Source organism: Budorcas taxicolor, chromosome 19, assembly GCF_023091745.1.
Source record: "Budorcas taxicolor isolate Tak-1 chromosome 19, Takin1.1, whole genome shotgun sequence".
Lineage (NCBI taxonomy): Eukaryota > Metazoa > Chordata > Mammalia > Artiodactyla > Bovidae > Budorcas > Budorcas taxicolor.
Window position 1 is genome coordinate 52,865,834 of NC_068928.1, and position 26,416 is coordinate 52,892,249.

General features: G+C 51.1%; 1 protein-coding gene and 1 long non-coding RNA gene across 2 annotated transcripts in view; one reads left to right on the forward strand and one right to left on the reverse strand.

The window, feature by feature from the left end:
- The window catches only part of TIMP2 (TIMP metallopeptidase inhibitor 2), a 54,290-nt gene extending 28,954 nt beyond the window's left edge, over positions 1 to 25,336 (forward strand). Inside the window, exons 2-5 of the mRNA XM_052657610.1 lie at positions 9,047 to 9,147; positions 11,412 to 11,520; positions 20,824 to 20,948; positions 22,401 to 25,336. Of these exons, the coding sequence (XP_052513570.1) occupies positions 9,047 to 9,147; positions 11,412 to 11,520; positions 20,824 to 20,948; positions 22,401 to 22,598 (533 nt within the window). The 3' untranslated portion in view covers positions 22,599 to 25,336. The remainder of the gene's footprint in view (positions 1 to 9,046; positions 9,148 to 11,411; positions 11,521 to 20,823; positions 20,949 to 22,400) is intronic.
- LOC128064708 (uncharacterized) lies at positions 18,234 to 19,546 on the reverse strand. The gene is made up of 3 exons (XR_008201010.1): positions 19,443 to 19,546; positions 19,050 to 19,231; positions 18,234 to 18,342 (listed from the first exon to the last, which is right to left on the reverse strand). It is a non-coding gene; the product is annotated as an uncharacterized LOC128064708 (long non-coding RNA).
- Positions 25,337 to 26,416: the final 1,080 nt, after the last annotated feature.

Sequence of the window (26,416 nt, forward strand, 5' to 3'; positions counted from 1 at the left end):
ATGAGGTTTGGGGGGTGGATTGCACCCCACACACCACCCACTCCGAGGGACAAGTGAGCTAAGCTCACGAGGACTAGCTGAGGAGTGGGCGCGTGACCTCCCAGCCCGCTCGCCCAGGATCCCTGCACACTGACAGCTGGGGGTGTGGTCCTGGGATTCCCGCCTTCCCATCCCTGCCCCTGGCTCCTGAGCAGTGCTGTGCGTCGGGGTCAGCCCACAGACCACGTGCTTCAGCATCCCAGGCCAGGGCCGCCACTGCAGCACTGTCCACGCGGATGGGGCCTGAGCCACCGGCCCGGCACTCTGTGTGTGCACACCCTGAAATGAGGCCTGCCCAAGGGCCCAGCCCACCAGTGAGGATGGGACCTTTGTCTGCTGCCCCTCGCTTCTCTGCTGTCCATCCCACCCCTTCCTCAGCCTGTGGGCAGGGAGGGATGAAGGCAAGGCGGGGTGGCCGGGTGTCCTCCCAGAGTCTCTCCCAGCCTCCTGCTGCCCCCTGCCCCGCCCAGTCCTGCTCCTGCCCCCGCTGCAGGCTCCAGGCTTGGGTTTGCAGGGCTGAGCTTGGCTCCTCCTCAGGGTCTTGGCGGAGAAAGTGCAGAGCAGCAGTTCCCTCCACAAAGCCGCACTGTTCTCAGCAAATCCTCCCAGGAGCGGGATGCATTTTTTTCAAGTGATTCAGCAGCACGTGAATGGGAAGGGCCCCGAGCCCAAGGCTTTGGAGACCGTGATCAAGGCCTCTGGCGTGAGATCCCGCTGGGCCGACAGGGAGAAGGGAGGAAGGGTGGTGGGGCTTGAGTTGCGGTCCTATCCGGGTCCTGGGCGGGGCGGGTGGGGGTGGTCAGGAGGGCAGCTTGAAGGGGGGCGGTGAGGCCTGCAGCGTGTGTCTGCATGGCAAGGCTCTCCTAGAGTTGCTTCTCTCCCGCTCCCCAGGGGAGCCGAAGCAACGGACAGAAAATGGAGATAGGCGAGCTGGTCTCCATGGAGACGGGGCATCCAGTGGACAGCCGCTCACGTGTGTGTGCTAGAATCTTGAGCAACAAGGGCGGGCCTGGCAGATCCTCAGGTAGCAGGCTCTCGAGCAGCAGACCCGGGCTGGGGCCGAGCTATTTCCTGTTGTCTGCACCCTCCCTGCCCCACCCTTGATTCCCGAATAAACACATCTGCGCTGAGCAGTTATCATTCCAGGCGTTTTTGACCTTGGCCTGAGTTGTGCTGGCCAAGTCTTGACCTCACCCTGGAGAGCCCAGCCCTGCTCCGCCCTGGACATCTGTTGGCTCCTGGGGTTGGGGAGGTCTGGGAAGCTTTGGGGGACCTGGGGGGGGGGGGAGGGTCCGGTCTCTCACAGCTGCTGTGGGGACAGACGAAACCCTCAGTTGCCTGCAGCATCCCAGGGCTGTTTCTGATTACTTCATTTCCCTGAAAGCAGCGAACTTGGAGGTCTCCTCCAGCCCGACTGAAAGGGGCCTGGCCTTGACGCCAGGGAAGGCAGAGCTGAGTGCCCAGGGAGAGCTCCCAGGGCTGGGTCCACCGAGGGACAGCTGGGAAGGTGAGGGCTGGGTGCACAGTGAGGCTGGAGGGGAGGTGGGGCTGGATGCTCCCAGGGCCTTCCAGGCCCCAGGCCAGTGCGGACGTCTTACATTCCTGTGACATCTCCCAGGAACCGAAGCCACACCCCATTTCCACGTACTGTTTTGTAGAGAGGGGTGTGGTCCCGAAACATGGGGCATCGGAGTGGTCTGCATCCATGTGAGCACGACCCTGTCTCTTAAGTCACCATCTACCCCCCCCCCCGCCCCCGACTCCAGCCAGTGAAGTTTGTCTCCCCCGCCCCCACCAAACAAGCAGATGCAGCCCCATTGCCAAGGCTCACAGTGTCTTTACCACACACCCCATGGCCCCCTGAGATGATTTAGTTACATGCAAGCAGTTAGAACTCCTTCAGTAATACCAGACCACGGCTCTGAAAAAATATAATTATTCCATTACAGCTTTCAGAGGGCAGAGCAGCCAACTGTGTGTCTGAGGTGGTAGATGGAGGAAGAGGGTGCCCCTCGCTCTCCTGACTCTAGCCTCAAAGGTTAGTGGCAGCTGGGATGGAGGTGCCCCCGTTCACATCCCCCTGAGACTTGGAACACGTTCATCAATCAAAGGTTAAGGGGCCTCAGCCAGGTCGACCAGCCTACAGTGTCACTGTGTTCACCCAAAAGGGACAGGAGACCCTCAGCCCAAGTGGCAGCCTCGGGATATCACTGCAGGGATTAAGCAAAGACTTTGGTAGCTCTGTGATTTGAGGGTGTAGATGTCTATACTCGAGGTGCCCATTCTCCAGTGAGTGTAGACAAAAGTGTGGAATCCTCCAGGCCCCTCCGAAGTACCCCAGCGGAGCAGAGCACAGCTGGAGAGTGGGGGGCTGGAGCCCAGCCTGAAATAACTGGGGGCTAGGAAGGACTGATGCTGAAGCTGAAGCTCCAGTACCTTGACCACCTGATGCTAAGAGCTGACTCATTGGAAAAGACCCTGATGCTGGGAAGGATTGAGGGCAGAAGGAAGAGGGGGCAACAGAGGATGAGATGGTTGAATGGCATCGCGACTCAATGGACATGAGTCTGAGCAAACTCAGGGAGGTCGTGAAGGACAGGGAAGCCTGGCGTGCTGCAGTTCACAGGGTTGCAAAGAGTCAGACGTGACTTAGCAACTGAACAAGGTCCTGTCTGGAACAAAATTGTTTCTATCTGTACTGTTCTGAAACGGTTGGTGTGTAATTCTTCCCAGAACAAGCAGATGGACCAGGCGACCTTCCTGCTCGCAAACCAGGGCTCCCATTCCAGGCACGGCAACAGAGCGACCCCCCACCCACTCTTGACTGGGGCCAGTAGGGTCTTTGGCCGATGTGCTGGCCAAAGTCCCCTGACTCCTCCCCTGCAGTAGATGACTCTCAGGCCATGTGTGCCTCACCAGGGGGACCACTGGGCATTTTCCATGCGACTGTCAGCAAGATTGAAGAGCAGGGCAGTGGGGTCCTGGTTAATGCCATCTCCCTGGGCACCCCTCCCAGGTCCAAGCAGAGGCTGCAGTAGGTGCGCTGGCCTGGGAGAGGACCGGTGGCTTCTGTGGATGCTGAGCCACCCTTTCCAGCTTGAGTCAGTACACACGTAAGGTTCAGATGGTTCGGGCCGGATTTTGACCTTGTGTTTAGACGGAAGTTTTTCCGAATCCTGGAGATGCCCGCACCTCTTCCAGGCAGACCCATGATTATTTTTTTATTAAGCTGGAAGCTGTGCTGGGGCTGGCACTGGGCTCTTGGGATTCAAGGATGTTGAGTGTGTTGGGGCAAGGCCCTGAACAAGTCAGAGTCCTAATATCCAGGGGTTTACCATGCTCTGGGGTCGGGAGCCCATGTTGGCAGAGTGGCCCCGTTGGGAAAGGTCCTATAGGATATATAAGTAGCATATGGGGTGCCTCCAGAGAGCATTTGGGACCATGGCAAGACAATCAAGATAATTCAGTTTATTTCAGTGTGAAATAAATGAACTTCAGAAAGGCAATTCTCCTTGGTGGGGGGGAGGGGGGCACGGTCTGGCTTCCCCACAGACTATGTCCTTGGCTTGTTCTTAGCCTCCATCACTTCCCCCATAAGGTCCGCAGACACGGGAGGACTCACATGTCAGTGGGGTATGGGAGAGACTTGAATCAACACGGGCTGGTCGAGTGTGCTGTTCTCCCGGGCCACACCATGTGCTGGGGACACCCAAGATTTCCTGCCCGCCCTCTCCCTGTCCCCTCCCCGGCTCCCCGCCTGGAGCAATGGCACAGCCTGGCCTCCGCTGGTTTTGTCTGGGCTGTCGTCATCTCTCAAAGTCTGAACGTCGCCTGTGTTCCTTGGATCGTCGTCCGCAACCTTGACTTTCCATCCACTCCGTTCTTTTCCATCCCAAATCTGGCTGGGCGGACTAAGGATTGTTTTTGCAGGCTCCTAGTGAGGGAAGTGACGTCGTGTGGTGTCCACAGCCCAGGGGTGGGGGCGGGGGCTCTGCGGTCGCGTGTGCTTTGAATTAAGTCCACGGTTGTGCATTCCAGTAGCCAACATCTGGCGGTGAATTCATCAGCCAGCGAATCACCCTTGATCTCAAACCCAGATGTTGTGTTCACAGCCGAAGGGAAAGAAACAGAAATCTGAGCAGCCCGGGGAGAGGCCATCATTTTGGGGTGCAAAGCAGTCAGAACAGGGATCTTTGTAAAGACCCTCCCTCCTGCTGCTGCCTTTGGTTCTTGAGGGGCGGGGCAGTGGAGCAGAGCTGTCTGCTCGTGGGGGTGGACAGGACATAACCTGATCCCCTGCCCCAGGGCCAGACACTGGGCTCAGCACGCAGCAGGTGTTTGGTAAACAGGAGTCCATGCCTCGATTTGCATTTCTTCCCAGATTCTTCGGGTCTCTTCGCTACTCCCCAGCCCTGTCCTTTGGGCCTGGGTGTCAGAGAGGCCCGTCCCTCACTTGGAGTGGCTCCAGAGCTCAGGGTGATGCCATCTTGCTGGGTGCAGGAAACGTGTTTCTGGAATGTTCTTGCGTCTTCCTCTCTCAGCCACTGGCAGGTGGAAACTGTGCTCCTTTGTTTTCCAGTCCATCATCCATCTGTCTTGCCTGGGTTGGATCTTCTTGAAGGCAGGCTCTATTACTGAAGACTTTCCCATACCTTGCACCTTTTTCCCTTTGGACAACAGAATGGGGCCCCTGCTCTCCGGGTTTGTACTTAAAAGGTCGCCCAACTCTGAACTTGGCAGGGAAGACAGTCCCCACTCTGGCTCGTGCCGGGGGCAGGAAGCTGAAGGTCAGGATGTCTGCGGCTGAGCTGGCTGGGGTCCACGGAGATGCCATCTCGCCCTCCCTCTCATGTGGGGCCTAGACATCTGTTTCCCTTTGGGTCTGCTATCCGTAGCTTGCCCTTGGGGTCTGCTATCTGTAGCTTGCCCTTGGGGTCTGCTATCCGTAGCTTGCCCTTGGGATCCTCTGGTTGTAAGCCGTTCCTTTGCCAATACTTATATGTGTCTCCCCACCCCCACCCTGTGCAGAGGGTGCTGAGCCCAGAAGGCACCTCGCACCCAGGTGGACAGGAGTGTGCCCAGCCTCTCTCCTTCATGGTTGGAGGGTGTTGATGCTTTGGGGAAGGTTTTCCATAGAACTGAGCTCTCTCCTCTCTCTTCCTTCTCTCTTTCCTTCTCTTTCATTCTATAAAACATTGAGACTCAGTTCACAGGCCCTGAAGAATCTGAACTCCTGTTCCGTGGTGACAGGCCCAATCAGAGAGCCTCCCCACCCCACCCCCGACCTCCCTGCCGGCATTTCAGGGGCCAGTGAACATTCTAGGCTTAACTCTTCTTTTATGACCATTTTTGAAGACGAGTGTGTGCTCTGTAGCCCCAAAGCAGGTCCTCCAGGAAGCTGTTACCAGATCCAGATCTGGCGTCCACGATGCCCAGGGTGGGTTCCCTGAGCCTGAGCAGTGAGCGTGGTGCAATTCTCCTAACTCCTCGTCCCCCTGGCGAGTGAGAGAGTCGGGGCCATTCTTCCCTGTGGGGCTGTGTTTGCTCTGCGCTGAGCTGTGCACGCATTCTGTGCCAGGCATCTCCTGGGCCCAGCTCTTAGTCCCCTCCCTCACCCTGAGGGTGTGCCCATACTGGCGATGGTGGTGGTTCTCTGTTTCAGAAATGAGTAGCTGCGTCCCAGCAAGGTCAGGGGGCTTCCCTGAGGCTGTGTTGCAGGGAGGGGCTGCAGCAGGATGGAGGCCCGGTGCTGTCCACTTTCAAATCAGGACCCAGACTGCCCGGGAGCTTTAGGAGCTTTTAGGAGAGAAAAAGGCATGGACCTTATTGTGTGGAATCGAATGGGGTCTCTTGGCTATTTGGAAGTACTTTTTGCTTATTTTCCTTTAAAAAAAAAAATCGGTTTCAGTGTAGTTGATTTAAGTGCTGTTAATTTCTGCTGTACAGCAAAGTGATTCGGTTATATTATATACATTCTTTTCATATGCTTTTGCATTTATGATTTATCACCAAATATTGAATATAGTTCCCTGCGCTGTATAGTAGGACCTTGCTGTTTACCCATCCTGCGTATAATAGTTTACATCTGCTAATTTCAAATTCCCAATTCCTCCTTCCCCCTACACCCCTTCCCCTGGACAGCCAGAGTTCTGCATATGTTTCATAGATATTGTTCATTTGTGTCTTTTTTTTGGATTCCACATGTAAGTGATATCATACGGCATTGGTCTTTTTCTGACTTGCTTCACTTAGTGTGATAATCTCTAGGTCTATCCATGTTGCTGTGAATGATATTATTTTATTCTTTTTTATGGCTGAGTGACAAGGATGAAATGTTACGCATCCATTCATTTGTCACGGGGCATTCGGGTTGTCTCTGTGTCTTGGCTAATAGTGCTGCTTTGAACATGAGGGGGAGTCTATGTATCTTTTTGAACTACCGTTTTATCCAGATATATGCCCAGGAATAAAATTGCTTGATCATACGGCAACTCAAGATTTAGTTCTTAGAGGAACTCCATCCTGTTTTCCATAGGGGCTGCACCAGCTTACATTCCCACCGCCAGTGTAGAGGGTTCCCTCTTCAGCATATGTTATTTGTAGACTTTTTAACGATGGCCCTTCTGACTGATGAGCGGTGTTACCTCATGGTAGTTTTGACTTTTTGCTTGTTTTCTGATGGTCAGCAGAGTGTTTATTGAACACCTATGAGGCAGTAAGCGTTGTGCAGAGTGCTGGGCCTCTGAACAATAGTAGCAAACAGCTTCAAAAAGCATTCAGGACTGTGTACACTACAATGAAATTTGGCAGCATTGCTTCTTCTAGACCTGTGATCTCCTTTGGATGTTCCTGGTTCATTTGATAGCATGTGCTGAGGACGATACTGTGGAAGAGCAAGCTTAGGACAGACTGATCTGATGTTTACTCATGTGCAGAAAAACTTCCGTGCAGTGTTGCGATAAGGTATAGACTAGGCAGGTTGTAAGAGGGACCAAGACAAACCTCGCCTGTATTGCCATCCAGTTATCTCAGGTTCAGCTCAGCAAATAGAGCTAACTGTTCTATGGTTAGAGCATAGCTTCTGCCTGTTCGAAGCTCCCTCGTCTCTGCGTAAACAAGGGTAGAGGTGTTTATAGCAAAATGGATGAGAGGTGTGGGATGTACACCAAGTGCCACGAGAGGACAGGATTTCCCGGATGGAAGATGGAGAAGGGCTATTTCAGCTGGGTCTTGAAGGATGAATAGAAGTTCTCCAGGCAGAGAGGAGATGGCATTCAGGGCTGAAAATATGGACACCTCTGGGCAGGTTCAGATGCAGGAAGTATTATGGACTGGTAGAACAAACAAGAGCGGGTGACCACCAAGGCAGCTGAAACAATCACTGGCTGGTACCAGGTCGCCAGGAGGACGTTTAGAGGGCGGCAGTGGGCAGCCAAGGAAGATGCTTGAGCTGGATGGGGTGTGGCTGTGAAAAGGCAACACGTACTGGGGTGGGAAGATGGGTGGAGGGGTGGGAAGAAACACTGAGATCAGGATGACCTGTTACAAGGGCTAGGCCCTCTGTTCTGGCGTGGCCCACCGCTTGGCATTTCCTGGATGTGGCTTCGTAGGTTGGGGCCTGGCTCAGCCTGGGAAACAGGAACCTGTGGCCTCGGCCAGTCATGACTCAGCGCCAACAGAAGGAAAAATAAGGGTGGCTTTGGGCCGGAGCAGGGCATTGGAGCTGTGGTGTGGGGCTCTGGTGCCAGGCTGGGGTCCAGAGAGCATTTAGGGGATCCAGGGGGGTGGGCACAGACGGGGGTCTGTGTCCTGGACCTCCCTGCTCTGCAGGAAAAGACAGCCCTGGCCAGGGGCTGAGACTCCAGCCGCTCACTGGGGTGGAGGGTGGGAGGCTCCTCCAAGCCAGGCCCTGTCTGCTCCTTGTTTCTCTATTTTGCTCACACCCATGCTCACGTGACACTCATCCACAGTGACCCTGAACAGCCGAATCTTGAAGGACAAAGCTTTTAAAGCCATTAGAATGGCCGGTGCCACCAGCTGATGAACCTCAAAATGAAAAAGGGAGGGAGGGCTCTGCCCAAGTGACAGCGGGAGCTGTTGATCCCCGCCTGCCAGGTTATGGGGCAGAGCAGAGTCCCGGCTTAATTGCTAGTAGGAAGCCCTGGGTTGCAAGGTCCACGAGCAACCTCAGGCCTCAGGGAACATTCCAGAACCTTCCCAGCCTGACCTCTTCCCCACTCCTCCATCTCGTGTCAAGGTCCAGGACCATCCTTCATGTTTTGGCCTTTGCCCTCGGCATCTGTCCCTTTTTTCTGCCACTGATGCTCTTAAATGTCTCCTCCTCCCATTCCACACCCTTTGGGTTAAAATGTTTGACCTCCCTCTGCCATTGCCTCTGATAGAATGTGTGTTATTACAAAAAGCAGCCCCAGGACATTTCTCAGGGACATGCAGAGGACGGATTCAGAGGCTGGCAGGATAGACTTTTTTGATGTCAGACCTCCAACCTAAATATGATGGGGTCTCTTGCAGGAAGGTAACTCCCCCTCTACCTTCAGCCTGAAAAAGCCTGACTGACCGTAGGCTATGGGAGGAGGCGGGCGGGGTGGGGCTCTCACCATCCTTAACTGCGCGATCAGGACGGCCGGCCAGTCAGTGTGCTCATCTGGTCTCCCAGCCACCAATACATACACATTGGCGAGAAAGGGAAAAAAACCCCAGAGTCCCAGTGTATGAGATCCACAGCGATCCTTGTTCAAATCAGTGATGGCCTCAGCCACCCCCAGGTCTTGAGGGACAAGGGCTGCTCCGGGGTCCTGTCAGCAGAGGGCTCTGGCGTCATTCCTGGTCTGCCCCTTCTGGATGGAGTCCAGTGCTGTGCCCAGGCTGGGATTACCTGCCCTTGCCTCCCGCTTCCCTGCTGCCAACTCCGCCCAAATCCCCTCAACCTCGGAGCCAGGACGGTCTTGCGGGGGACTCTGTTCACCTTTGCATCTTTGTTTTACAGTGATCAGGGCCAAAGCGGTCAGTAAGAAGGAGGTGGACTCTGGCAACGACATCTATGGCAACCCCATCAAGCGGATTCAGTATGAGATCAAGCAGATAAAGGTAACGGTGGCCGTCCTGGGGTTGCTGTGTCCAGCAGAGCCGTGGGAGGTTTGGGAGTGTGGCAGGGTGTCCCGCTGTCTTCAGTGTGCCTCTAGGTCCCTAGAACTGGCCCAGCCATGCGTGGGGCGGACGGTGAGGAGCAGGGGCGTCAAGCTGCAGGTGGATCTGAGTCTCCTTAATCTGTAAATGCCAGAGAACCTGTGTGCACATGGTGTGTTCCCATCGGCTCAGTTCTTCCAGAAATGTGTTATCTTCACTCTGATGGCTATAAATCAGTGGCAGAGCTTCAGCGTTAAGTCACCAACTTCACAGCTTCTGTGGAACATTCCATGAGTGCCTCCCCGCCTCTTCCATGGTGGGTGGGTTCAAAGGCAGTGGGAACTTGGCCATTGTTTCTGGGAGCCCACAACTAACGGGGCAAATGACCTAATTCCCCCAAAGTGCGAGTGGGCTCCAGTCTTGCCTGGTTAGCTTTACTTTCAAGAGGGGTGAGGATTTGGAGAGAGGCCGGCTCCTATGGAGAGGTGTGCTGGGACATTACCTAAGAGAGGGGAGTTAGGGAAGAAATGGACTTGGCAGCCCAGCCGGTGATGGAGAAGATGCTTTGCCAGGCCGGGTAGGACCAGAGGCATTGAGAGCTGTAGACCCAGGGGGAGGTGACTGGTATTTGTCAGTTTTTCAGAATGTGGGTTGTGTTCAAGGTCATATGGCAAGGAGCCCGTGTTTGGGAGGGAGGGAGGGAAGACACGGGGGAGGCTGGGAGGACAGGACCGGCGCTAATGGAAGGTTATTGTTGACAGTAAGTAACGGAAAAGACTGTGATACTGGAAAGATCAAAGGCAAAAGGAGAAATTGATGGCAGAGGACAAGATGGTTAGATGGCATCACCCACTTAATGGACGTGATTTTGAGCAAACTTGGGGAGATAGTAAAGGACAGCAGAGCCTGGCTTGCTGTGGTCCACGGGGTCCCAAAGAGTCAGACATGACTTAGCAACTGAACAACAACAAAACTTGGTCTGTAAGAGGGAAGAAGATTGTAGGCTATAGCTGGAGAGACAGCTTTGTGACCTGGTTAGTCATTGTGGCCGTCCATATTGTTATAAAAATAGAAAATACATGTTACCGAAAGGTCAGCAAAATGCTTAATCATTACGTCTGTGTCATTTAAAGGGGTGCCCTGGTCTCTCAGTGCCAGCGTCTCTATTTATGAAGCCGTTGAGACAGTATCTCCGCTCTAATGACCCACTGTGGGGTTAGGAAAAGGGAGGTGTTGACACCAAGGCAGCCCTTTCAGCCCTTTGGTGACAGACGTCATTCATAACCTTTCTTGGCATGGGTTGGGGTATAGCTCTTGCAAAGCTGGTTCATGGTGACATTGGGATGACCCTGTGCCATTTGGGTTTGCTTCTTGAAGCTCTTCCCTCCGCCAAAACCAAACAATACCGTTAACCTGGGTTTAACCACGCAGCAAGAGTCCTGATGCGGTTCGTGTGGAGCTGTGGAGCCTCAGTTGTGTGTGTCCCACGGTGCTGTGTGGCCGCCTGTGTTGTGTTGGTCCTGGACGTGTGTGCCCTCCCCTTTCCATTACCCCCACCCCCACTCACCTGGCTGCGAGTGAGCTGCACCCCTAAAACCGGAGTGGAGGGCAGTTCTCAGCCCACGCTCACGTCCCCGCCTGTCACTGTCCCTGGTGGGGCAGCAGGAACCCCCTGGCTGGGGCTTTCTCAGTTCCTGCTGGAACAATGCACCCCTTCTCCTGAGCACCAGGTCTGTTCCCAGGGGGCTCTAAGGAAATCGCAAGTTGAACTCCTCTTGCCCAGAGAGTTACATCCTAATTAAGAGGTGCCTCTCTGCTCTGGCATCAAGTAGCCAGTACTTGATCAGAATTCCTGGAAAGAGACAAAAGTAGCTGCCCTCCGTGGTGGGTCAGAATCACCTGGAGGTATCCAAGCCCCTCCCCGGAGATTCTGTGATGACCTCACACGTGGTTGGGAAGGCAGGTGTGTCTGAGGCGGGTCCTTCTGGATGACCAGGTCATCCCCAGCCTGGTGACAACTGCCACCCTAGGCAGTGAATCACAGCAACCCCGAAGAACCCTGTGCGTTAGGAATTGTCTTCCAGCCTGTCTGACTGGTGTGTCCCCATCCCCTTTCCGTGCTGGCAGTACCCTGGGTGCAGGTCAGGGCATGTGTTCAGGAAGGCATCCGGATTCCTGGCTGTGCCGCCCACATTCACTTACGTTCCTCATCCTCCTTTTTCCAGATGTTCAAGGGACCTGACCAGGACATAGAGTTTATCTACACAGCCCCCTCCTCTGCCGTGTGTGGGGTCTCACTGGACATTGGAGGAAAGAAGGAGTATCTCATTGCAGGTGTGTACGCGGATATGGGTGTGGGCTGCTCTTTGAGGGCGTCCAGGGGAGTGGAGGTGGGGCAGCCGGAGGTGAACCAGAGCCTTGACGACACGTATGATACACACGGTGCTACTCAGAGGTCTCAAGGATTCCCTGCTTTTTCCCATCAGAGGACTGATGAATTTTCAACCGTCCTCCACATTCCCCTTGTTCGAATAGTGGAACTAATGTGACTTAAGAGAAAGAATAGAGTAAACCAGTATTCATAGGAAATCTGAGGTCAGGTGGACACAGAGATGAGAGGCTGGAAGTGCTCAAGGCTGGGCAAGAGGCGGACGGCAGAGTTGAAACCTCGTCATCTTTTTAAGTAGTTTTTTATTTATCCGGCTGTGCCAGGTCTTAGTCGCGACCATGCAGGATCTTTAATCTTCGTTGCAGCACATGAGATCTTTAGTTGAGGCAGAGGGACTCCTCGCTCTGGCATGTGGGAGCTAGTTCCCTGACCAGGGATCGAACCCAGGCCCCCCCTGCATTGGGAGCTTGGAGCCTTAGTCACTGAACCCCTGGAGAAGTCCCAGAACCTTGTTTTAAATCTCTTAATATTATTGTGTGTGCTACTTGTCCGTTCCTTTGTTCATCGTATCCCTCTTTCATTTCTTCTGATAAAATATGCATAGCATAAAGTTTACCATTTTAGCCAATTTTCTGTGCCTAGTTCAGCAGCACGAAGCACATCCACATTGTTGCACAAACGTCGCCACCATGCATCTTCAGAACTCTTTCATTTTCCCAAACAAACCCTGTGCACATTAAACTCCCCTTCCCACAGCCCCCTGCAAAGTCCTGCTTTCTGTCCCTGTGAAATCTGACTCCTCTAGGGACATCATAAAAGCGGAATCTAGCCCCATTTGTCCTTTTGTGATGGGCTTATTTCACTGAGCGCAGTGTCCTCAAGGGTCAGCCATGTTGCAGCAATGTCAGAATTTCCTCCTTTTTCAGGCTGAATAATATTCCATTGAATGGATAGACCACAATTTTATCATTGCATTTCTTTTTAAAGTTTTTGTTCTTTTAGTCTTACATAAAATGACTTCTCTTTTTTTTTCTTATTATTATTACTAGACTTTATTTCTTAGAACAGTTAAAGATTTATAGAAAACTTGAGCAGGTTCATACAGTATAGCCAGCTCTTTCAGGTCTTCCTACAGCTTTCTCTGTTATTAACATCTTAATATCAGTATGGTACATTTATTACTATGCATGGACCAGAATTGAGACAGAAATCCCTTTACTTCTTTCCATTGCCTCCTCTGCCTGCCCCGCTAGCTTGCACCCCCAGGGTCCAGAACAGAGCTTCTCAAAATCAGTACTATATTTGAGATCAGATCATTTTTTGCTGGCGGGCTTGTCCTATGCATGGAGAATATTTAGCTGCATCTGTGACTTCTTGGAGTAGGAAACCTACTCCAGTATTCTTGCCTAGAACATCCCCCGGACAGAGGAACCTGGCGGTCTTATGGTCCATGGGGTCGCAGAGTCAGATGATGAGCACACGTGCACACGTGGCTTCTACCCGCTGATTGCTGCAACATCCTCCCCCCAGTCGTGGGGTCTTCCACATCCCCAAATGTGCCCTGTGGGGGGAGCAGAATCACTCCGAGTTGAGACCCACGGGTCTAACAAAACCTCCACTGATGCCAGAAATGCCCTATGTCCGAGCTGTTCGTGTGTTCCTGAACACGTGAGGGCTGTGGCTGGTGCAACTGAAGAGCTGGGGCTTTAATTTTATTTATTGCAATTGATGTAAGTGTGAAGGTGGGGCCTTCCCTGGTGCTTCAGTGGCTAAGACTCTGCGCTCCCAATGCAGGGCGGCCTGGGTTCGATCCCTGGTCAGGAGCTGGATCCCACACGCTACAACTAAACATTGAAGATCCTGTGTGCTGTAACTAAGACCCAGCCCAGCCAAATAGCTAAACTAAATAAAAATAAATATTTAAAGAGATTATATTTAAGGAGCTTTTTTTCCCTTCTTTTAAAGGGTCTTCTGAACTTCTTAAATGTCTTATTCTGAGCATCTGTTATTTATAATGTATTAATTCAAGGGTCAGGGTGTATTTATTATTGAATGTATAATTCAAGGGTCAGAGTGGAACCATCACCATGGTCTAAAAGAAACCTTGTACCATTTAGCTAACACCTTTCTAACTCCCATTCTCCCTCCCATTCCCAGCTCTCAGCTACCACTAATCTCTGGATTTCTTTACTCTGGGCTTTCTTATAAATGGTCTCATGTAATATGTGGTCCTTTGTGTCTGGCTTCTCCCAGCATAATGTTTTGGTGGGTTTTTTTTTTAAGTTTTTAATGTTTTACTGTAACATGTATCAGAACTTCACTCCTTTTTATGGCCAAATAATAGTCCATTGGATGGCTCTACTACATTTTGTCTGTCCACTCAGCATTTCACTGGGGCTGTTTCTACCTTTTATTTACTGAGTAACGCTGCTCTGAGCACACGTGTTCTAGTTTTTGCCTGGATATGTTTTCATTTCCCTTGGGTAGATACCTAGGAGTAGAATGGCAGGACCTATTTGAGGAACTTCTAAACTGTTTTCCAAAACGGCTGCACCATTTCACACTTGCAGTATCTTACTGTTTTTACAACAGGAGAGATAATATTAAACAGAAGGGAACAGGGACAAAAATCACAATGGAGAGAGCTGACGATCTGACCCTGAGATCACAGTAGCCCAGCCTCCTCTGTGGTGTAGAGACCTCATTGCCCTAACAAATCAACAGCTTCTAGTTTTCTGTGTCCTTGTCTTTTTTTTTTTTTGGTCCTTTTAAAGGCTATTGTTTAGTTGCTAAGTCATGTCTGACTGTTTTGCAACCCCATGGACTGTAGCCCGCCAGGCTCCTCTGTCCATGGGATTTCCCAGGGAAGAATACTGGAGTGGGCTGCCATTTTCTTCTCCAGGAGATCTTCCTGACTCAGGGATTGAATCTGTGTCTCCTGCATTGGCTTGTGAATTCTTTACTGCTGAGCCACCAGGCTATCAGTTCAGTCACTCACTCGTGCCTGACTCTTTGTGACCCTATGGATTGTAGCACACCAGCCTTCCCTGTCCATCACCAACTCCCGGAGCTTACTCAAATTCATGTCCATTGAGTCGGTGATGCCATCCAACCATCTCATTCTCTGTTGTCCCCTTCTCCTCCTGCCTTCAGTCTTTCCCAGCATCAGGGTCTTTTCAGATGAGTCAGTTCTTCACATCGGGTGGCCAAAGTATTGGAGTTTCAGCTTCAGCATCAGTCCTTCCAATGAATATTCAATAATCAGTCCTTCCAATGAATATTCAATAATCAATCCTAAAGGGCTGATTTCCTTTAGGACTGCCTGGTTGGATCTCCTTGCAGTCAAAGGGACTCTCAAGAGTCTTCTCTAACACCTCAATTCAAAAGCATCAGTTCTTCGACGCTCAGCTTTCTTTGTAGTCCAACTCTCAAATCCTTACATGATTACTGGAAACACCATAGCTTTGACTAGACGGACCTTTGTCAGCAAAGTAGTGTCTCTGCTTTCTAATATGCTCTCTAGGTTGGTCATAGCTTTTCTTCCAAGGAGCAAATGTCTTTTAATTTCATGGCTGCAGTCACCATCTGCAGTGATTTTGGCTGTAACACCCTTTAAAATGAGAGCCTCAGCCATCCCTCTGGGTCTCCATACTTCCCTCTAGGGGCTATATGACCAAACTGCAGAGCTGCAGAAGCCCTTATTCAGAAGGGAGAGAGCCCGCATCCTGTTGCTGGTGGCTCCTGGTGGGAAGGTAACTTTGGTCTGGGCCAGCGTCTGCCTCCAGACATGCACAGATGAATCTGTCTTAAAGGATTCTACATCAGGCCCCACCAGTTTCCTGTTAATAGAAATAGGAGTGCCCTTTTCCTGGCACTGATGTTCTTCAAATGCTTTTCATGTGGGTTCCATCACTACCCCCATCACGAACCTCATTTTATAGGTGAGGAGTAGAGGATGGAGCCGTGTGCTCAGGCCCCATGGTGTGCACCTGAACCCACTTTCACTTTCAGACCGATGATTAAACTTTGATTTATGTCATGCTGGTAGCTTGAAATTGGCCAATGCAGGAGTATTGACACCACAGAATTCAAACGCTACTTAATCCCAGGAGAGCTACTGGTTAGACGTTTCTCAACACATCCCTGCTGGGGTCACACCGCCAGGAAGTAGTGCCATGGTGCTGCCAGAAATTAGACCCTGGCTAGCCTAAGCCTGGGCTTCCCTGGTGGCTCAGCTCGTAAAGAACCCGCCTGCCATGTGGGAGACCTGAGTTCGATCCCTGAGTTGGGAAGATTCCCCTGGAGAAGGGAAAGGCTACCTGCTCCAGTATTTTGGCCTGGAGAAGTCCATGGGGTTGCAAAGAGTCAGACGCAACTGAGTGACTTTCACTTTCAGCATAACCCTTGGTGGCTCAGTGGTACAGAATCTGTCTTCCAATGCAGTGTTAGATTCCTGGGTCAGGAAGATCCCCTGGAGAAGGGCATGGCAACCCACTCCAGTATTCTTGCCTAGGAAATTCTGCAGACAGAGGAGGCTGTTGGGCTACAGTCCATGGGGCTGCAAAAGAGTCTGATACAGCTGAGCAACCACACAACAACAGCCCGACTCCTGGGTCTGTTACACTCAGCTTCCGCCATTACTGGTCCAGGTTTAGAAGTCTCGCTGCCCTGTCGCCTAACCCAGCGGTCCTCCGCCTCCACTGCTCCTTGGAATTCCACAGAGAGTTTGCAAAATTCCTGATGCCCAGGCAGCTCCCCAGACCAATTCAAGCACCATCTGTGGGGGTGGCTCTCATCCCCAGAGCGTTGGTAAAGCTCCCCAGGGGAGTCCAGTGCACAGCCAGGGCTGAGAACATACCGTGCTCTGGGTCAAAGGCAGACCTTTTGTTCTAGAGGTGCCAAAGAGCCAGTCTGCACACACTCAGGAGGGCCGAGCCATAGCAGCCGAGGTCAGTCACCCCCCTTGCACAGTGGCCTCTGGACGTGATTTTCATCTGCTGGGGCCCTTCCCGGGCAGTCAGACCTGCCTTTTGCTCAGAGATCCTGAGGAGAGTGGCACTGCTGTTTTATTCCACGAGATGGGTGGTCCAGACCGCAGGGCTCTTTGGCTGGATCCCAGGGCAGGACGGGGAGAGGGCTTATGTCCAACAGTCAGGAGCCCTGGCGAGGTCTCTCTGGAGCGTGGGGCTTGGGTCCCATCCTGCCCTGCTTATCACAGGAGTGCGAGGAAACCACGGGGCTGCTAAGAAGGTGGATCCAGGACAGGCGTGGGGGGTGGTGCGATGATGGTTTTGCTGGTAGTTGCTTTTCTTTCTCTTGGGAGATGTGATAGGAACATCCATTGTGCTCAGACCCTTTTCTGAAAGGGAGAGGCTTCATGTCCAAAGGGAACATGGTGAGTCAAACGCAGAAAACCCCATAATTTCAGTCACTCTCTGATAACATTTCTTTTCACTCACGTGTCAGCTCAGCTGTTCATGTCTGCCATCAAAGGCTATTTAACGTGTAATATGTACGTGACCTGTGAAACTGATCCCACACCCAAGCCCCTTCAGCTGTCCCCAGGCTGAATGAGAAAACAATTGCACGAGCAACGGCCTCATACATTTCAGAAACTTCAGAAAGCATCCAAATTGTAGCTTCACTTCTAAGGAAAACTAAAAATGTCTGAAGATGCACTCAGTTGATAACTGTGTGCCTGTCACCTTAGTGCCAGCATGCTCAGTCGTGTCCTCCTGTTTGCGACCCCGGGGACTGCAGTCCGCCAGGCTTCTCTGCCTATGGAATTTTCCAGGCAGGAATACTGGAGCGGGTTGCCATTCCTTTCTCCAAGGGATCTCCCGACCCAGGGATCAAATCTGCAACTCCTGTGTCTCCTGCATTAGCAAGGGGATCCTTTACCCCTGTGCCACCTGAGAAGCTATCGTCTTAAGCTACCATACATTTCACGTTGGAAGCAAGCAACGTGGGGCACATTTTAGTTTCCTGACTGGCCGTGGAGCGTAAGATTAATAAAAGGCCCTTCCACTGGCTGCTGACTCACCCCATTACAGAGGAACCTCTCTAAGCCGGCTTCGTTCCCTGGCTCGGTGAGACGGCTCTGGATTCAATCTGGTGTTTACTTTCTGAAGCACAGAATCTAGATCTTGTTTTCCTGGAGTCACAACGGGCTAACCAAGAATCACGGGGCACAGAAAATCACTCAGCCAGCGCTGGCTGCGGCCCCACGAGTGACCACACAGCCTGGGGCAGCCCACCACCTCCTGGGCTGATGACTCAGCTTCACATGTCGAGTTGGCACCGCGAGACGCTTGTGTTCAGGGACTGTTATAGATTCGGCCCTGTCATTTTCTTCTCCAGTCCTCATCTCCAGAAAGAAAAGTAAACATACAGCCCTCAGTTACAAATTTTAATTAATTCCTGTTTTTCTGTGTCCAGGAAAGGCTTTGCTTTTTTCCAAGGCAGACAGATGCTCACGTACCAAATCAAGTCTTAATTATCTCTACTGAAAGGCATCTCTTCTTAACATTCTGAGATGCTACACCATTTACACGTGACATTTAAAGCTCATGGGAACTGGGAACTGGGGCCATTGAAAATACACAATTTTAGACTTCCCTGGTGGTCCGGTGGTCAAGCATCTGCCTGGCAATGCAGAGGACATGGGTTCTGTCCCTGGTCCGGGAAGATCTCATATGCTGCAGAGCAGCTAAGCCCGTGTGCCGCAACTACTAAGCCTTCGTGCTGCAACTTTTGAAGCCCGTGCTCTGCAACAGAAGAAAGCACTGCAATGAGAAGCCCGTGCACTCTCTGCAGCTAGAGAGTAGTCCCTGCTCCCTGCAACTAGAGAAAACCCGCACGCAGCAACAAAGATCCAGCACAGCCCAAAGTAAGGAAATAAAAATTTTTTAAAAAGAAAAAATTTGCATTTCACCTCCATGCCCTGCCTTTGCCCACTCTCTGTGGAAGCTTGAATTGGTGGTGAAAAGGTTTAAAAAGGAAGACAGCAAAAAAAAAAAAAGATATTGGAACACATTGTTAGAACAAATAACCATGTCATCAGTAAACTTTTACTGAGCCATTATCATGTGCAAGGAACTATGGATAAAAGAAGGATTAAGAGACAACCATTACCCTTTGTGCTTGTGACTTGATTAGAGAACACGATATGCAAGAGAGGCAAAGAACAATGTGATGTGGGAGGCTGATGCCAGTCACATGACGCAGGGGAAGTTGCTACGTAAGTTTGGAGGGAGCGACTGGAATGAGTACTCAGCCTGCCTCTATTGAATGACCAGGCCGGGCAAGGTCAATGCCAGAAGAAACCACGATGTAGGAAAGAGTTACTTGCCATTGTCCATTTAGCCCCCTGTCTATTCTGTACTCTTTAGAAAATGGCTCTGTGTGTGTTGGGTTGTCAAGTTGCATTCAACTCTTTGCAACCCCACAGATGCCAGGCCTCCCTGTCCCTCACCATCTCCTGGAGTGTGCCCAAGTTCGTGTTTGTTGAATTGGTGATGCCATGCAACCATCTCATCCTCTGTCGTCTTCCTCTCCTTCTGCCTTCAGTTTTTCCCAACATCAGGGTCTTTTCCAGTGAGTCAGCTGTTCGCATCAGGTGGCCAAAGTACTGGAGCATCAGTTTCAGCATCAGGTCTAGAAAAAATTATGGCTGTTTTTGAAGCTTAAGGTCACCCAGATACATCTTTTTTTTAGTTATTAGGATCAGAATGAATGCAATCAAGAAGTCCTCCTGCTTCTTGATCCTTTTCTTTACCTGAAATGTCAGACAAGTCCAAGAAAAAAATAGAAGGCTTGAAGGTTAGAGGTGTGGTTAAGACAGAAAGAAGAGCAGAAGAATTCATACCTGGGGAGTGCTGCCAGCCACCTGCCCAGCACAAAGGCTGTCATTGGTGCTGCTTGCGGCCTCAGGCAAGCCGGTGTCTTTCCCCTGATGACCGGTTTCTGTTTCACTTCCTCCTGACGGGATGCAGTGGATAAGCTAGCTGCATCAGCACTTCCCTGAGCTGTATTTCTGTTAGTGATTGTTGGTGGCCAGGACTGTGCCTGAGATCATTAAGTTGGACGGGCTGCAGCTTTGTCAAGCCAAGATGCCCAGGGTGCAGCCCGGGGCTCCTGTCTGCCTCTCAGGGAGTCGTGTGTCACTCTCTGCCAGGCTCCGGTGTCATCACTGGGGATCTGTGTCTCTTGACAAGGTGCCATTGTAATAGGAAGGACAAGATTTTAGACAACCTTCCCAGCCCTCATTAGGTCCTGTCATTCACCAGAATACACTGGTCTGTCTTTTTCTTCTGCTCTGCTAATGCCCAGCCCGTCACCAGTGAGAACTCTTCACAAAGGGAGGAAAGGGGCTGAGTTAGGAGTCTAAGGTGCGAACAGTGTCTTATCAAGCGTCTCATCATGCCCAATACAGGGAATTTAGGGCAGATTGCTGATTTTATAAAATTCTGCTCTTATTGTTCATAATGGGACACCCCAGAATTACAAGTTCAACATCACATGGAGGAAAGGCTTGTGAATAAATATTTGGTGGGAAAAAAACAAAAACAGGAAACAATATAATCTACATACAACGGTGACATTTTTCACTTGAATACATCTGCATAAAAGAACATTGGAAGGAATGCATCAGAATGTTAGCTCTAGGTAATGAAAAGAGAGACGTTTTAAAAAGTTACTTTCTTAAGTTTTCTGCAGTGAGTTTGCATTCTTATGCTCAGAATAAATATTCCATGGTGTATGAGTCTGCTCAGACTACTATAACAAAAACCACAGACTGGAGCCCTTAAGCAGTAGAAATGTATTTTCTCATGATTTTGGAGACTGGAAGTTCAAGATTCAGATGTTGACAGAGTTGGTTTCTTCTGAGACCACTCTCCATGGTTTGTAGATGGCCAGTTTCTCCCTGTGTCCCCAAGTGGTCATCCCTGTGTGTCTGTCTGTGTCCTAATCTCTTCCTCTTACAAGGGCACCTACTGGATTCAGACTCACCCTAATGACCTCATTTTAATCAATTCTTCAAAGACCTTCTCTCTCAATAGAGTCACACATCCTAAGGTGCTAGGGGTCAGGGCTTTAACCTCAGAGTTTTGGAGGGGACACAAAATAGTCTATGCCTCAGGGTACTGTCAGAACTAACCCTCCCCATGCCTGAGCCTCATCCAGATGCAGGAAAAAGAGAAGAACCCGTAATTTCGTTCTGAGCTTGATGACCCCTGTCTCCTCAGGGAAGGCCGAGGGGAATGGCAATATGCATATCACCCTCTGTGACTTCATCGTGCCCTGGGACACCCTGAGCGCCACCCAGAAGAAGAGCCTGAACCACAGGTACCAGATGGGCTGTGAGTGCAAGGTAAGTCGCCACCACCTCCTCCAGGCAGACTGCCGGGGTTTGATCCCAGACTTGGCCAGGGCCTCTCAATCCACAGGGTCCTGACTTAGGACAGGGCTCTGGGGAGGTGTGGTCTGCCCACAAGTGAGGGTGTCCGGCCAGGGACTTTTGGGAGGTGAGGGGAATCCGACCACGTGGGCTGTAGCTTCTAGGAAGGGAGCCTTCTAGCAGGAGGAGTTTTGTGGGCAGAACATGGGCCTTAGCAGTGTCTTTCTACAAACGTACAAGTGCAGAGAATTGGCGTGCCTTGTGAAAGAACATCCCAGATGTTATGGTTTTGCCAGTGTACCAGCCATTTCCACGCATGGGTCCATGTAAATATGGGGTCTGTGTGATGAAAACCCCTGAAGTCCCTGCCTTTCTTCTTGAAAGCACCCCAGAGGTGGTGCCAAGCGCAGTTACAGCAGTGCTGATGCTTAGATGCAGCCACAGAAGGTGAGATCTCCGTGGCCCCCAGGGTCCCATTTTGTTGTCTCCTAACATCCCTCGGTCCCCGCCGCCCCTCCCCCAGCCCCAGCACAGGGTGTGAGTCTGGGCCCAGTGTGGCCCAGAGATTGGCCTGTGCCGGTTCACACTGCTTGTGTGGCCTTCCTGCCCATCCTGGTAGATCCTTGATAGCCCACCCCTTAGCTCGTTCACAGGGTGAATTCTGACTCACAACTACTTGTAAGTCTAGCAAACTCCCCTGGGCCTAAGGTGAAGTTAAAAAAAAGAAACAAGTTCTGCCTTTTTCTTTGAGCAGCCTGAAGGTTTGCACCCTCCTGTGAACTCAGGTTCTTTTGCCAAGATGCTGTTAATCCTTGCTGATCCCCTCGAAGCATCCGTGTGCTTAGGAGCACGATGCTGTTCTTTTTACTTGAGTTGAACCTGTCTGATAGTCAAAACTCTTTATTGTTTTTTGTTTTATTCATATATTCTGAGACGTCCACTTCCGTATTATTGGCCGTGACATGGGGCATGTGAATCTTAGTTCCCTGACCAGGGATTGAACCCATGCCCTCTGCCGTGGACATGCAGAGTCTTAACCACTGGCCCACGAGGGAACTCTCTCAAGGCCCTTTATTGTTGTTACTGTTATACTCTCTGGAAGGTGGGACTAAGCTGAAGCTGGTTTGTTGTGCTCAGAGAAGGTAAACCAGATGGCCCAAAGTAGAGGGCATGCTTGGTGGTTGAGGGGTACAGAAAGGTTTCTGTCCTATCTTGGACAGGCTGCCTGCTGCCATTTGGAGAGTTTGGAGCTCAGGAAAGCCTACTGGTGGAGCAGCTCCATCCCTCCTTCCCTGCTGCACTTACCTGGTCATCCATTCTGCACATTACCCCTGAACACCTTCACCAGGTGAAGGCCAGGTTCTGGAGATGCCCCCTGAATGGCCTCGGTCCCCAGCTGAATCCATCTCGTGTCCCCCTTCCTAGATCACGCGCTGCCCCATGATCCCATGCTACATCTCCTCCCCGGACGAGTGCCTCTGGATGGACTGGGTCACGGAGAAGAACATCAACGGACATCAGGCCAAGTTCTTCGCCTGCATCAAGAGAAGCGACGGCTCCTGCGCCTGGTACCGCGGGGCAGCACCCCCCAAGCAGGAGTTTCTGGACATCGAGGACCCGTAAGCAGGCCGCCAGCACTCCTGGGGCCAATTGACAGTGTCCAAGAGTTCAGACTGGTCCAGCTCCGACATCCCTTCCTGGAAACAGCATGAATAAAAACAGTCATCCAAGTGGCTTTAAGTTAGTGTGATTCTCCTCTCCGCCCCCATCTTCCTTTTAAACACACAGCTGTGGGTCTGGAGGCAGAGATGGGTCCCACACCCCATCCGCCAGCCTGGGCACCGTGCGTCTCAGTCTCCCGTCCCTGGGTGCAGGCAGGGGCCGGATGCACAGGTGTCCCTCCTGGGCCCAGCCCTGGCACTGTCACAAATGCTGAGCAGACAGCAGTTGGGGTCCCCAAGCCTGGTCAGGGCAGAGCCTGGAAATGTACATTTTGCAGGAACTTTCGAGGGTCGTTGCCAGACTGTGTAGCAGGCCTACCAGGTCCCTTTCATCTTGAGAGGGGCATGTCTCTCAGTTCCTGCAGTTTCCACACCTCTGGCCCTGGGGTGGTGGTCCCTGTGCACCCCCTGTCTCCCCCACGCCCACCATGGACTCCAAGCGTCTGACTTCCAGGAGCAGCCCTGGACCAGTGGCTTGCTCTTGAAGGATCCCCAGTTAATCATATTAATCTGCAGGATTCCAGCAGGAGCCTCCCTCCCTGGCCTCGTAGAGACATGAGGGCCGCAGGCATCAGCTCCAGCCAAGTCCTTTCGGTCCCATCCCTGGCCCGCAGGACCCGCCCCAGCTCTTGAGGGAGTCTATGACGTCATGCCCTGGCGCAGATGTTTGGCAGGGAGGCCTGGCTGCCCCTAGAGTTTGTTCCTGAGCTGCTAAGGCCCCTCTTGCACCCTCCTCTTTCTGGCTTCAGGCACCCAGGTGGAGGGACATGAATTGGCTTTGCAAGGGGTTCTGTGTGGCTGGTGGCATGAACTCCCCCTGCTGTCTGGCACATCTTGAAGACGTCAGAAGCTGGGTCCTGCCCTGTCCCCCAACACACCTCAGAGCCCCTCAAGCAGGTGCCAGAGTTTTAACAGTGTGAGCTCCCTGGAAGACTGACTTGTCAGTGTGCCCCGGGAGTGCAGGGGTTGCCCAGAGTGAAGTCAGCGAAGCGCAGAATGAAGTCCTCCCTTGGGAAGGATGAATTCTGGTGGGGAGGTGGTGTCAGCAAAGCGCTCATAGCTTTTCTGGGCCTCCAGAACACTGTGGCCGGCTTTAAGAGACATCTCATTCTGCTAAAGATGAATTCTTAGAGAATAGGTGAACCCAAATTTACCGGTGTACCCGCCCTCCTCTGCTTATATTTCTTGTATTACAAAGATCTTCAAGTAAGAAACTTTATAGGGAGCTAAGGAGCCTAGCTGTTCCCTAAAGGTAGTTTCCTTATGCCAGTAAATCGGGGGTTAACGGAGGCAGAAATTTCTCAGTAACAGTAAAGATAATCTCCTTTTTCTCCCCACGTGTGTTGTAAAGGTCAACTGCCCTGAGTTTATCACGCACGCTATGCAAACACACACAATAAAACTGGAGGCTGTTGGCCCAGGAGCAGTCATTCTGCAGAGTTCTTCCAAAGTCATCTTCTAAGCCTTCTCTATTCTGTGGTGACCCCAAAGCACCTCTAAGACTCCTGACCCTCCCCCCGCCGTGGCGTGCAGCCCGCATGCCCACCCAGGGGCCTGGTCAGCACAGATTTTGATGACCCCCTTTCTAGGGCAGACTAGGGGACTCTCCAGGAATTAGGCCCGCTCCAAGGGCATCTTCATGTTGTGCAGTGATAGAAAGTTTGTAAGATGTCATAATGGACCAGTCCATGTGATTTCAGTATATATAAGAACACCAGACCCTCCAGTCGATATAACACCCCACCCCCGTCTGCTTCCTGTACGGTGTTATCATATGTAACATTTACTCCTGTTTCTGCTGATTTTTTTTTTTTAATGTTTTGGTTTGTTTCTGACATCAGTTGTAATCATTCCTGTGCTGTGTTTTCTATTACCCTCGATAGGGGTTATTCCCAAAGGTTTCTGCATCGTGGGAGCTTTGGATCCAGAGTGGAAATGGCATGGTAGCTAGCCTGTGACGGTGATTCCTTCAGACCTTTCCTTCTGTTCTTTGAGTATCATTGCTTTTCTGTCCCCTATTTTTTGTTCTCTGGTTCCAATTATTACAAAGCAAAGAGTCTTTGTGTAGCTTGGTTCTAAAAGATGGCCTTTATATTCAATCCCCACACTTTGGTCTTGTAGCCATGCTGAGCAGGAAAAAAAAAGTCAAGATGAAGAACATAGTGGTGGCCGAGAAGCCACTCAAATACCCTCACAGTCAATAATTGCCATATATATATAGTTTAAGAAGGCTCTGCATTTGGCATTAATTTATATGTTATGTTCTAAGCACTGCTCTTTCCTCCCTCTATTCTTGTCTTCTGCAAGCGACTCAAAATATTTAAAATAAAGTTTACATTGTAGTTATTTCCAAATCTTTGCTTGATAAGTATTAAGAAATATCGGACCTGCCGCCGTAATTTAAAGCTTTGTTGATCTTGTTCGTTTTTGTTTGGATTTTTTTTTTTTTTCGTTTGTTTGTTTTTTCAATTTTGGGGCAATGTGATTTTGCTGGAATATGAAGTCTTGAGACCTTCCTGTGCTGGGAACACGTGAGAGTTGTTGAAAGTCGACAAGCAGACAGCGCATGTCTCCGATGCTTTGTTTCATTCTCAAGTGACCGCTCGGTCCATGGACAATAAACAGTATTATCAGTGAGAATGCTGGCTGTCTCCATGTGGTCATTTCCGACGTTCCGAACGGGAGGGTGGGGGTTGGTCTGTTGTCTAACTCACGTCTGACTCTTTTGGGACCCCATGGACTGTAGCCCACCAGGCTCCTCTGTCCATGGGATTCTCCAGGCCAGAATACTGGAGTAGGTAGCCATTCCTTTCTCCAGGGGCATCTTCCCGACCCAGGGATGGAACCTGCGTCTCCTGCATTGGCAGGCAGATTCTTTACCACTGAGCCACCAGGGAAGCCTGTGGGCTGGTTTATCTCCTGAGAAACAGGCCTGGGGGCTTGGAGGTCTACATGGGATGTGGCAGACCACAGTGAATGTGGTTTCTTAAACTGGCCAAGAGGCAGGACAGGGTCCCTTCATTTGGTACATACATGTCCCTTTCTTTCGTGGAACACATCTTAGACACACGCGCCACGCACATAGACAGACCTGCGTCCACCTTGCCTCTCCCACCATCAACCCACTGCTTTCATTCTCTGTACCTACTTGCCCAACCACCCTGCCCAAGGTCATCAGGAGGTTTTAAATGTCAGTTTTGTCTGTTTTCAGTATGTATCTCTAAAAAAAACCAAACTATTTTCAAAACCTTTCCAAAATACTTAAATCACACCAAGCGAACATAATTATAATTCATGAATGTCATGGACTAGTCGGTGTTCAGACACCTCTGATGGTCTCATAAATGCTTTTTTACAGTTTGTTGCTTTGAATCAGGATCCAAATAAGATCCATACGTTGCAGTCGCTCCCTCAAGTCCCATGTTTACAGGTCCCCTCCTTGCCCTCTCCTCCTTGGCATTGGTGCCCGTTCTGACCTGCAGGGCACATTTGGGGTCTAGACACAACCATTTCATTTATTTTATGTATTTAGGTCAAATGTAACTTTTTAAAAAGCACTCCTTATAGAAATTTTCAAACACATACAGAAATGCAGAGAATGATGTCATAAACTCCACGCATCCGTGATCCAGTTTGAACAATCTTCCCTTTTCTTGATCTTCGCAAACAGTTTTCAGTCCGTCTGAAGACCCACATATGGGGTAAGCAGATTGTTAGGGA